The sequence below is a fragment of the Nannospalax galili genome, unplaced genomic scaffold, assembly GCF_000622305.1.
Source record: "Nannospalax galili isolate Female #2095 unplaced genomic scaffold, S.galili_v1.0 scaffold512, whole genome shotgun sequence".
Classification (NCBI taxonomy): domain Eukaryota; kingdom Metazoa; phylum Chordata; class Mammalia; order Rodentia; family Spalacidae; genus Nannospalax; species Nannospalax galili.
This window is the reverse complement of record NW_008331992.1, coordinates 532,432-543,463: the sequence shown is the minus strand read 5'-3', so window position 1 is coordinate 543,463 and position 11,032 is coordinate 532,432. Positions and strand designations below refer to the sequence as shown.

At 39.5% G+C, this 11,032-nt stretch overlaps 1 protein-coding gene across 5 annotated transcripts in view; it reads right to left on the bottom strand.

Moving 5' to 3' along the window:
• Senp6 (SUMO specific peptidase 6) overlaps nt 1–11,032 on the bottom strand; it is a 104,349-nt gene that overhangs the window by 43,825 nt on the left and 49,492 nt on the right. For all 5 annotated transcript variants that reach the window (XM_029560596.1, XM_029560597.1, XM_029560599.1 and 2 more), the window contains 2 exons: nt 5,515–5,657; nt 645–867 (listed from right to left, as the gene is read on the bottom strand). In XM_029560596.1, coding sequence (XP_029416456.1) covers nt 645–867; nt 5,515–5,657 — 366 coding nt within the window. The remainder of the gene's footprint in view (nt 1–644; nt 868–5,514; nt 5,658–11,032) is intronic.

Genomic DNA, 11,032 nt, shown 5'->3' with positions numbered 1-11,032 from the left:
CAATTAGTTAGGTCAGAGGTATTTAAAATAATTTCTATAGGATTACTTTCTGGTCCATCAAGATGTATCTTGATCAAATCTAAAGAAAAAATTACAAGCTCTACTAACAGTCAGAAGAGGGTTCTTATATACTTCGACAATTTAAAATGACACTTTTAAAGGAATTTTGGCAGTTAAAGACACAGAACTAACTAAAGGTTCGTGAGCATTCACTTTATGATGTTTTAGAAGTGTGCTAATAGTATTGCCAAACTGGTCCTTTATTCTTGCTTTTCTTGGCAAGGTAACTGTATTTAGCTCTGATTTGGTTAGATTGCTTCTTAGTTCATGATCTGCCCTGAAGGTGTTCGCATTTAGTGCAGCTTCTACTTTTCCAGTGGACGGTGCTGGGGACAAACATGCTGAGTCTGCAGGATAAGGAGATATGCTCTCTCTTCTGTTAGTCTTGTCATCATCATCATCATCACTTGACAAAATGATTGGATCATTCAGATCTGACAGGTTTGTTTTTCTTTCTTTTGAGTTTGTAATTCTAGGTATTTTTCCCCCAGGTAAAATGATTTTTCCATTAGTCTGTATGTAATTGTGTCTAGTATCATCACAATTCACCACAATATCAATTGGAATCTTTTCCACACTGTTACCATAAAACTTCTTAGTTGTTAATCCTGTGTTTTGTGACTTCTGTCCTCCAGAATTATGATGAATTGATGTTCTTAATAATGGTCCAGTAGATTCATTCAAAGTTACAGCTTGTCTACAATTTCTTTGCAAATCATTACGAAAAATAATACCACAACTTTGGCATTTGGTCTGATTTTCTTTTTCTTGTCCACATTTTGGGCAACATTCACGCTGTTCAGAAACCTTATGTTCCAAAAGAACAGAAGAAAGAAACGACTTTGGTATTTTACTTTAACATCAAAAAGGTTCTTTTAAAAATCTCAAAATGAAGTCCTGGTTTTTCTATCATCACTACCACACGACCATGAGATTCTTGCTGAGCTCTGTTACTTGGGGGTTAGCATCGGAATGCTGGAAGTAATTTGAGGAAGGTAATTTTGTCTTTGTCTTCAAGATCAAACCAGAAGGGGCTAGGAATGGTAGAGACATTGCTTTGCATGTAATAGGGCCTAGGTTTGATAATCAGTACAAAAAATATCTGAGTGCCTACCTCCAACTTTACTGTCTACAACACAGGTAAACAAAATTTAATTGACTGTAAAAATCAGAAACAAAAAAAATGCAGATCAATGGAACTGAACGAGACATTTATGAATTTTAATGGTAAAAACTAGAAACTAAGAATTTCAAGCAGGATGACTGGCACACACCTGAAGTACAGCAACTGGAAGGCTGAGGCAAGAAGCCTGGAGCTCAGTGTTAGCCCAGGCTACATAGTGACACACACACACACACACACACACACACACATACACACACACACAACACCTTACCCCAACCCTAAATTAATACTGGGGATATAGCTAAGATCCTGGGTTAGATCTCCAACACCACAGAAGACAAAATCAAAACGAAACTAAAGAGCAAAAAGGAATCTCAGTATTAAATATACTTAGTTTTCCTAAGGTATATGTAAATTTTCCTTCCTCCCTTCACTACATTCTTTTTTGATTTTCTGAGAGAAAGCTGTGAATCACTATGAATCACTAGCTGGTCTGAAAGTCACTGCGCAGACCAGGCTGGCCCCAAACTTGTATCAGTTCTTCTGCCTCTGCCTGATAAATGATGGAATTATAGGTATGTACAGCAAAATTAACATAACAACTTTGTGTTAAGTATAATTTATCTCTGAAAACAAAAATTGAATAAATTTTGTCCATTTGGTCAGTGTAAAAAAATCTTCACAAAATTAAGTAATTTTAAATTATAGGGCTAGGGGGAGTAGCTTGATGGCAAGGCTCTTGCCCAGCACACATGAAGCCCAGGGCTTGATCCCCAAAGTGCAAACAAAAATAAGAAAACATTACAACTTTCATTTTGCATACTACATGCAAGTCTCTATAGACAAATAAATAATCATACTTAATTAAAATTGAACCTATCTTTGATGAGACACCACCCAGACCTATCATTTTTATTACATATTCTTTTTTTTTTTTATCTTTTTGAGACAGTACTCCCTGTAGCCCCAGATAGCCTGGCAGTCACTAGGTAGATCAGGTTGACCTCTATCTCAGAGATCTGCCTGCCTCTGCCTCCCAAGTGCTGGGACTAAAGGCGTGTGCCACCATGTACTGCTATATATTTAAAAGATGCTTAATTCCACTGAATTCAAAGATCTTGTTTTCCTGAAAGCAATACACAGTATGAAGTTTCAAAGGCTATAAATGGAAAGATAAACCACTAACCCTTTTCATGAATTAAAGATTAAAAAAGGCTGGCTACAAGTTTTTATCTCCACTAAGAAGAAAATAAGAACGACACAGAAGTGTAAAAGAAGGTAGGCATTAAAAACAACAATATTAGGCATTAAAAACAACTCTGAGGTGTTCAGCCAGCAGCCCAAGAGGAAGGGTGCAGAGCTGAGGAGTTTCCCTCCTTGCCCTCTTCTTATCTGGGCAAGCAGGATATACTGGTATGGCATGAGACAGCCTCAGGCTGTGAAGGGAAGAAACTCATCACATAGCAAAAGTAGATATACTAGGGATGATGAGAATCAGGTTTCTCATAGTCAAAATGAGTTATGATCATACAAAGTGGGTAAAGCTAAACACTGTAATGCTAGACCAATCAGATTAGAATTACTAGTATGAACTCAAAGATTTTAATACACACTAAATATTAATACATACATAAACATATTTCCTAGATGTGTCTGATAGGAAATACAAATAGACCAGTATCAATGACCATAACTAGAGGAACACGTGAAGGAACAATGCCTTCCTGGAGAGATGCAATATACTAGAGCTGAGACAAAGAACAAAACAAGTAAGCCTAGGTTATCTTGTTATACCAAAAAGTGCTCAAGGAATGATGGGGATATGTCAAAAAACAACAGGGACCAACCTGAAGGGATGGTCCATGGACAACATTAGGTATCATCTGAGTACCAAAACAAATGAAAGGTAAGACCTAACTCAAGTAAAGTAAGAATCCATGTGTCCATGTGGATATAAATAACTAAAGAAGGGCTGAAGAGGTGGCTCAGCAGTTAAGAGCACTTTGCTATTATGAGGACCACAAATCACATCCTACCACTCAGGTAATAAGGCGGGTGTCCCACTAAGGCTTGCTGGCTTTCAGCCTACCCAAGAAAATGTGAGCCCCAGGTTCAGGGACAGAATCTGCCTTAAAGGAATAGGGGAAGAGTCATAGAGGAGATCTCTCAACAACCTCTTCTGGCCTCTCTGTACATGTACACAGTGCAAACATCCCTCCCACCAAATGAGCATATACTTGAACAGACACATTAACAAATGTGTAAATAAGATTAAAAAAAAAACCACACTTTACCATGTATTAAAAGGTTTTATTAATAAAGGGGCAAGGGGCTAGGAAAAGAACTATAGCTCGCTGGTAGAGTATAAGCTTTGCGTGCATTTAGAAGGCTGGGGGATGGGGTAGCTGAGTGTAGTGGCACACACCTGCAATCCCATCATTTGAGAGGTGGGCAGATCAAGGTAATCCTTGACTAAAAATAAGCTCCAGGCCAGGGCAGGCTACATGAGACTCTGTCTCCAAAAGGAGAAGGGAAGGGAGTGGAGGGGAGGGGAAGGGAGGGGAGGAGGGGAGTGGAGGGGAGGCGAATAGAGACCTATTAATTTTTCAGGTGAGAAATATGTAAAAAAGCATTTTAATTAAGGCAAAAATCAATACCATGTGCCTCCCAATATGCAATGAAAAGACACACATCCTTTCTGAGGTACTCTTGCAAGTTATAAATCAAAAGGAAACAACAGATAATTGTAATTTGGGGGACAAAGAAATGGCCTAAACACCTTTACAAAAAACATCAAGGTTATAAAAGATGGAATTATTCCAGATGGAAAGAGTAAAGATTCATAGCAAATAAACATAACACGATCTGAAGCCATAAAGGACATGAGTCAGGTGAGACTTGAAGGGGAATGTAACTCAGTAGTAGAGTACCTGCCTAACTTGCCAAGGCCCTAGGTTTGCTCTCTAGTATTATGGGGGAAGGGGACTATGTGGAACAGATACCAAATTTTTTTAAGATTTACCTTATTTTTAAATTATGAGTACTGAGGCTATGTGGGAGTATGCACATTTGTGAGTGCAGTTGTCCATAGAGCCCAGATGAGGTTTCCATGGAGCTGAGTTACAGATTGTTCTGAGGCACCCAATGTCAGTGCTGGGAAGTAAACTAAGGCCCTCTAAAAGAGCAGTAACCTTTTCCATTCCCAAATCAGTATTTTAATTAAAAATATTTTTTATGTTTCTATATGACGTGGTATGTGTATCAGAGAAAGAAAGAAAGAAAGAAAGAAAGAAAGAAAGAAAGAAAGAAAGAAAGAAAGAAAGAAAGAGGGAGGAAGGAAGGAAGGAAAGAAGGAAAGAAGGAATATGAATATGCAGGTCAGAGGACAACCTTTAGTGCCAGTCCTTGCTTTCTACTTTGTTTGAGACAGGGTGTCCTGCTTTGTCACTGGATTCTCATGTCACTGCCTCCCACCTCACCCTAAGAGCACTGGCATTAGACTTAGGCTACTACATCTCGTTTTACACTGGTTCTGGGGATTTGACTTGGGAACTCACACTTGGTCAGCAACTGATTTTACTCACTGATCCATCTTCCTACTATAGTTTTTAAATAGCTACATATAATATCTCATGCCTGTAATCATAGCAACTAGGAGGCTAAGTCAAAAGGACTGCTATGATACAGAGGCTCAGCTTGTACTACATAGTGAGTTTCAGGCCAGGTGGGGCTACTAAGACCCTGTCTCCCAAAACAAAAAACAATGAAAAAAAAAAAACAAAAAACAAAAAACAAAAACCCACATACATACACAATTTTTTTTTTTTTAATGTCAGCCAAGCACCATAACCTGTAATGTGTTACAAGGATATGATTTTTTCTTTTTTCAGGAAACAAAAACAAAAACTACATTTGAACAAGTAGAAAATGGTCTATTAAAGTCAGAAAAATTTGCTTAAATAACTTTTTTAGATCTCTTCTAGTTCTATGATGAAAGACTGTTTAGAATTTAATAAGCAATAACGATAACTAACAGGCTGGCAAGACAGCTCAGTGAATAAAGCACTTTGCCATTCAAGTCTTCTGCCTGGAGTTTGATCCTCAGAACTCAGGGTAGAGAATTCACTTCCACAAGTGTGCCACACTATGTGCCCACACTCACATACACCTTCTAGTTTTCGTGTGCACCTGCATGAGTAGCATCACACACACACACACACACACACACACACATACACACACACACAGAGTAATAATAAAGTAAAATTAAGATAATATTAACTTAAAAACCTATCTGATTAGTAAGGAAGAGTAATTTCTTTACCCACCTGTAAATGGGTTAAGCACTTCTTTGAGGCAGGGGATAGAGGAGTCGGTTGGTATGTACCACGGTGCCGTTTCTGTTGTACTTTCCTCTTAAGTTCAGGCTCTTCATGTGATTCAGACTCTTCTGTTTTCTTTGTTATGCGTTCTAAAGGAAGCAGGAAAAGTTTTGAATTTAAATTTAATAATTTTCTCATGTTCTCTTCTATGGAAAAATTCAAGTTTATATTCTCAAACATAAATTTTTAGTTAAAATGGAATAAAGATGTGTATCAACACGTAGAATAAATAATTAGGACTCTCAAGATGGATGAGTAGGTAAAGGCGCTTGCCGCTAACAATGATGACCTGAGTTCGATCTCCGGAATCCACATGATGGAAGGCGAAAACTGACTCCTCAGAGTTGTACATGTACATGCACGGCCAACACCCCCACCCCCAAAAAGGTAACAAAACAAAAAATCCTTGATTGTTAAGACTAAGCCAGTAGTGATGCCCAAGCTACTCTTAATAGTTTTCTCCTCAGTAGGATTTGCACACTGCAGACTGCTTCATTAGGTATGGCAATATTCTCTTCAGCTCAGCACTGAAGGCAGCAGGAACACGGCAGTAAGCCATACCTATGTCCCTCTTCTCCCAGGTTAGCCACTGTTTAGTGATTTAAAAAATCTGGATTCAAACATCTGGTACAAAAGTTTAAGTAAAACTAAATTAACCCTTAAGCTACTCAAGTGGATTACTTTTTTGTTCCAGAAACACAAGAAAAATGTCCTCATTATTTTCTAACATTAATTGCTCTGATGACATAATTTCAATTTTGCTAAATAGTTCTATTTTCCAGTCTTGAATAATTTTTTCTCTTTGGGGGATAAGTTCTATTTATGTTGCCCAGTTGACATGAACTTACTATGTAGCCCAGGCGCATCTTAAACTTTTGATCCTCCTCCTGCCTCTTGCTCCTAAATGCTAGGAGTAGAGAGGCATGCAGTATCGTGTCCAGCTTCCTTTTATCTTTTAGTTTCTTAAATAGATAAACTGCACATTGTAACAGGTTTGGTTTCTGTGTTGCTATGATAAGACACTGAGCAAAAACAACTGAGAGGAGGGCAGATATGAGGTATATTTGACTTATAGGTTACAGACTTTCAGGGAGGAATGTACTACTACTGACAAACTAGTCCAACAAAAAATGTGACTTTATCATCCTAATTTTAAAAATATGTCCAGGGCTGGAGAGATGGCTCAGCAGTTGAGAATACGGGCTGCTCTTGAAGAAGATCCTGGTTTGGCTCCCAGCACCCACCCACATGGCAGCTTACAACAGTCCAGAACTCCAGTTTGAGAGACTCTGATGCCCTCTTCTGGCAACCAAGGGCACCGCACACATACAGTGGACTTACATACACGCAGGCAAAACAGTCATACACATATAATAAAGATAATAAATAAATAATGCTGCTAGTAGCTAAGAGGGAAAAAAAAAAATCTACATTCTATACCCTGGCAAGCAAACATTCATAAATGCTTGTTCTTGTTTCCTCACTTTAACTTAAAAGGGGGCACGTCTCCAAAGTATTTTCTTTTACACTCTTAAATGTTTCTCTTTGTGCAAGAGAAGTCTACCCAATCTATCTGTGACTCCAAACCCTTCTTTGCTAAGAATAAGAAGCTGCCTTTATCCCATTCTGGTCAATCAATCAATCTAGTTTCTGTGGCATCTTATCTGTACTTCCATCAGCACTCAGTTGTCTTGACATATTTCCCCTAATATGCTGGGAGATCAGGAAACCATATTGCAGTCATATTTTCCCAACACCTAGAAACTTCAAAAGATGAAAATTAGACAAATATTTACTGGACGAATGAATTAATCCAGCAGGAGATCACCAGTTGGTGCCATCTTGGGCTATACAGAGTTCTAGGCCAGCCTAAGGGCTATGTAACAAGATTCTATGTTAAAAAAAAACAACAGGGCCAGAAATAGTGGCACATGCCTTTAATCCCAGGACTCAGGAGGCAGAGGCAGGCAGATCTCTCTGAGTTCCAGGCTACCCAGGGCTACAGGAAGACCCTTTCTTAAACCAACAACAAACAAACAAAACAAAGCAAAACCAAAACCAACAATCACCACCTTATACTAACTCCATTTCTTAAATATACTATGATTAAAAGGTATTAACATTAGGGAAACATGGAGAATAAACAGATACTATTTGTATTAGTTTTGTAATTTTTCTGTAAGTCTACAGTATTTCAAAGTGAAGTTAAAATAACAACACAAAATCCAAAGATAATTCCCATTTCCTTAATGAATATTGTTGAATAAACTTAAAAAATTCTAACAAAACTAGCTAACTGGCATCTAAAATATTAGTGACAGGTCAAATCACTTAACTTCTCTGAGATGCGTTTGTCAGAAATAATATTTGTACAGTTCTTCTCTGAAGATCAAAATAACTTTGTAGCCGGGTATGGTGGTACACAACTTTTAAGCACTGACTGCTCTTGCAGAGGACCTGGGTTCAAATCCCAGCACTCACAAGGGGGATAATAATCATCTGTAACTCCAGTTTCAGGGAATCTAATGCCCTCTTCTGACCTCTGGGGGCACTGCATGACACAAGTGCACTTACATACATGCAAGCAATACATCCATACACATGAAATAAAAATAACATTAAAAAAAAATCAAAACAAAAACTTGGCAACTGAGCAAGAAAACAATACTGTGGATTAAGAGCATGAGATCTGGCATCAAACAGACCTGGGATTCAAGCCAGCTCTGTCCGTGGTAGTTCTCTATGCCTGGGCAAACTACATAATTCTTCTGTGGCTCACTTTGTTCTTCTATGTGAAATGCAGATAAAAGCTGAATTTAGTTTAGAGGGATCTTCCACAAGGAGTTGGATATAAGCAAATAACGAGTATAAAGTATTTGATTTAGCAAGTAGTATGGACCAAGAGTTCAATAAAGATTGAAGGTGTAACAGAATGGATGTCGAAGAGTCATTATTGCTAAACTGAATAAACGGATCTGCATAAACATGTACTGCAAAATGACAAGACAATGAGAAAAAAGGAATCTAACCACAGGAAATTATACTTATAAAACAGGAACATCCTCTCTCCAACCACCAGGCCTCTCTCTCCGGGGTAAGTCGATCATGCCCTCCGAGCCTTGACCTCACTCACGCTCCCATCTCCCCCACAGATCTCTCTTCCCAGCCTGGGCCCTGTCCCATTCCTTGTCTTGGTTCCCCAGACACCTGGGGAACCACCACCGCTTCCTGATCTTTTGCATCCAGACCAACTCAGTTCCTTCTCAGGTCCCCAGGAGCACTGCTTCTGAGCCCGGCCCCGCCCTCACCTCCCTCTGCTTCCCTGGGCCTTCACTAACCACAGGCCTCTCTCCGACCTGCAGGCCTCTCTCTCTGGGGTAGGTCTGTTGGGCCCTTAGCACCTTGACTCCCCCAGCCTCATTCACCCTCCCATCTCTCCCGCTGGTCTCTTCTTGCCTGGGTCCTGTCCCATGCCTTGTCTTGGTGCCCCAGACACCTGGGGTACCACCACTGCTTCTTCCTGATCCTGTGCATCCAGAGCAACTCAGTCTCTTTAAGGGTCCCCAGGGGCACTCAGGGCCTGGCCCTGCCCTGGCTCCCTCTGGCTCCCTGGGTCTGCACTACCGCCAGTCTCTTTTCTGGACACCAGGGCTGACCTTTCCTCTTCCAGGTCCTTTGCATCCAGACCAACCCAGTTCCTCAGTGAAGACCCCAGGGGCCTTGGGGCCACCTCCCCACCCCCCCACGCCCCATCTTCCTTTGCATCTCTGGTGGCATGGCCACCAGCTGCCCTAGACCAGCATCTTTCCTGGGCCCGGCTCCCAGGCCAGTCGAACCCCCAAATTCCTGAGGCCAAAATCTTTCTTGGAGGGATCCAGACCTTAGGAGAAAGCCTGAGAGCATCTGATCCTCATCTGGCTTGGGCCTCTGTGGGAACTCCTGAAGAAAAAAGCAATCCGACCACTCCAACATAAAATCAAAAGAGAGAACCGGAAGCTTAGACGAACCAGCTTTTCATGCCCAAAAAGTAAACCACAAAGACACATAAAGTTCACAAAAAGAAGACAACCTAAACTTGAAGGCTTGAGTCTCACACAAGAATCAGAAACTACAAAAGAAAGTCACATGTCAAAAGCACATAGAAAAAATAATAACATGAAAAACCAAAAATAACGTATCCCCAACAAATACCAATAGTCCTCTAGAGGAGTACAATGAGAACCCCCTAGAGATAGTGCAGGACATGGAACTCAAAAGAACAATTATAAACATGATAAAAATTCAGTGAGGTTAAAGAACACACAAAGAAATCAAAGAACTGAAGGAAGATAGGGATAAACTTCTGAATGAATTCAGAAAAGAGTTAGCAATATTGAAGAATACTCAGGTTGAAATGAACAAGGAAGTAAAACACTCAGTAAGACAATTAGAAACGACAGGAGAAAGCCTCACCAATAGGATGAACAAAATGGAAAAGAGAATATCAAGACTGGAAAATAAAGTGGATGAACTAGACCACTCAAGCAAAGATTATGAAAAATTTAAGAAATCACAAGAATGGAATATGCAGGAATTGTGTGACACCATAAAAAGACCAAACTTACGAATCATAGGCATACAGGAAGGAGAAGAATCCCAAGATAATGACATGGACCAGATCTTCAACAGAATCATGAAAGAAAATTTCCCAAAATTAAAGAAAGACATGCCCATACAAATACAAGAAGCATATAGAACACCAAACAGACAGGACAAGAAACTCTCCATAGCACATCATAGTAAAAACACTACACGTACACAATAAAGACACAATTCTGAAAGCTGCAAAAGAGAAACAACAAGTCACATATAAAGGAAAACCCATTAGGATTACAGCAGACTTTTCAGTGCAAACTATGAAAGCCAGAAGAGCCTGGACCAAAGTATTCCCAGTTTTAAATGACCACAAACGCCAACCCAGATTACTATACCCAGCCAAAATGTCTATTGTAGTCGAAGGGGAAAGAAAAATCTTCCCAGACATAAATAGGCTGAAGGAATTGATGATGAATGGGTCAAAAGAGAAATTAAGAAAGAAATAAAAGTATTCCTGGAACTAAATGAAAAGGACAATACAACAAAACAAAACCTCTGGGACATGCTGAAAGCGGTTCTTAGAGGGGAGTTTATAGCTCTAAGTGCCTACAACAAAAAATCGGAAAGAAGACAAATAAATGACTTAATGCTTTAACTCAACACACTTGAAAAGCAACAGCAAACGAAACCCAAACCCAGCAGACAAGAATAACAAATATCAGGGCAGAAATTAATGAAATTGAAACGAAAACAATATAAAGAATCAACGAATCCAAGAGCTGGTTCTTTGAAAAGATAAACAAGATTGACAGACCACTAGCCCATTTAACCAAAAGAAAGAAAGAGCACCTCTAAATCAACAAAATCAGAGATGAAAGGGGAAACATCA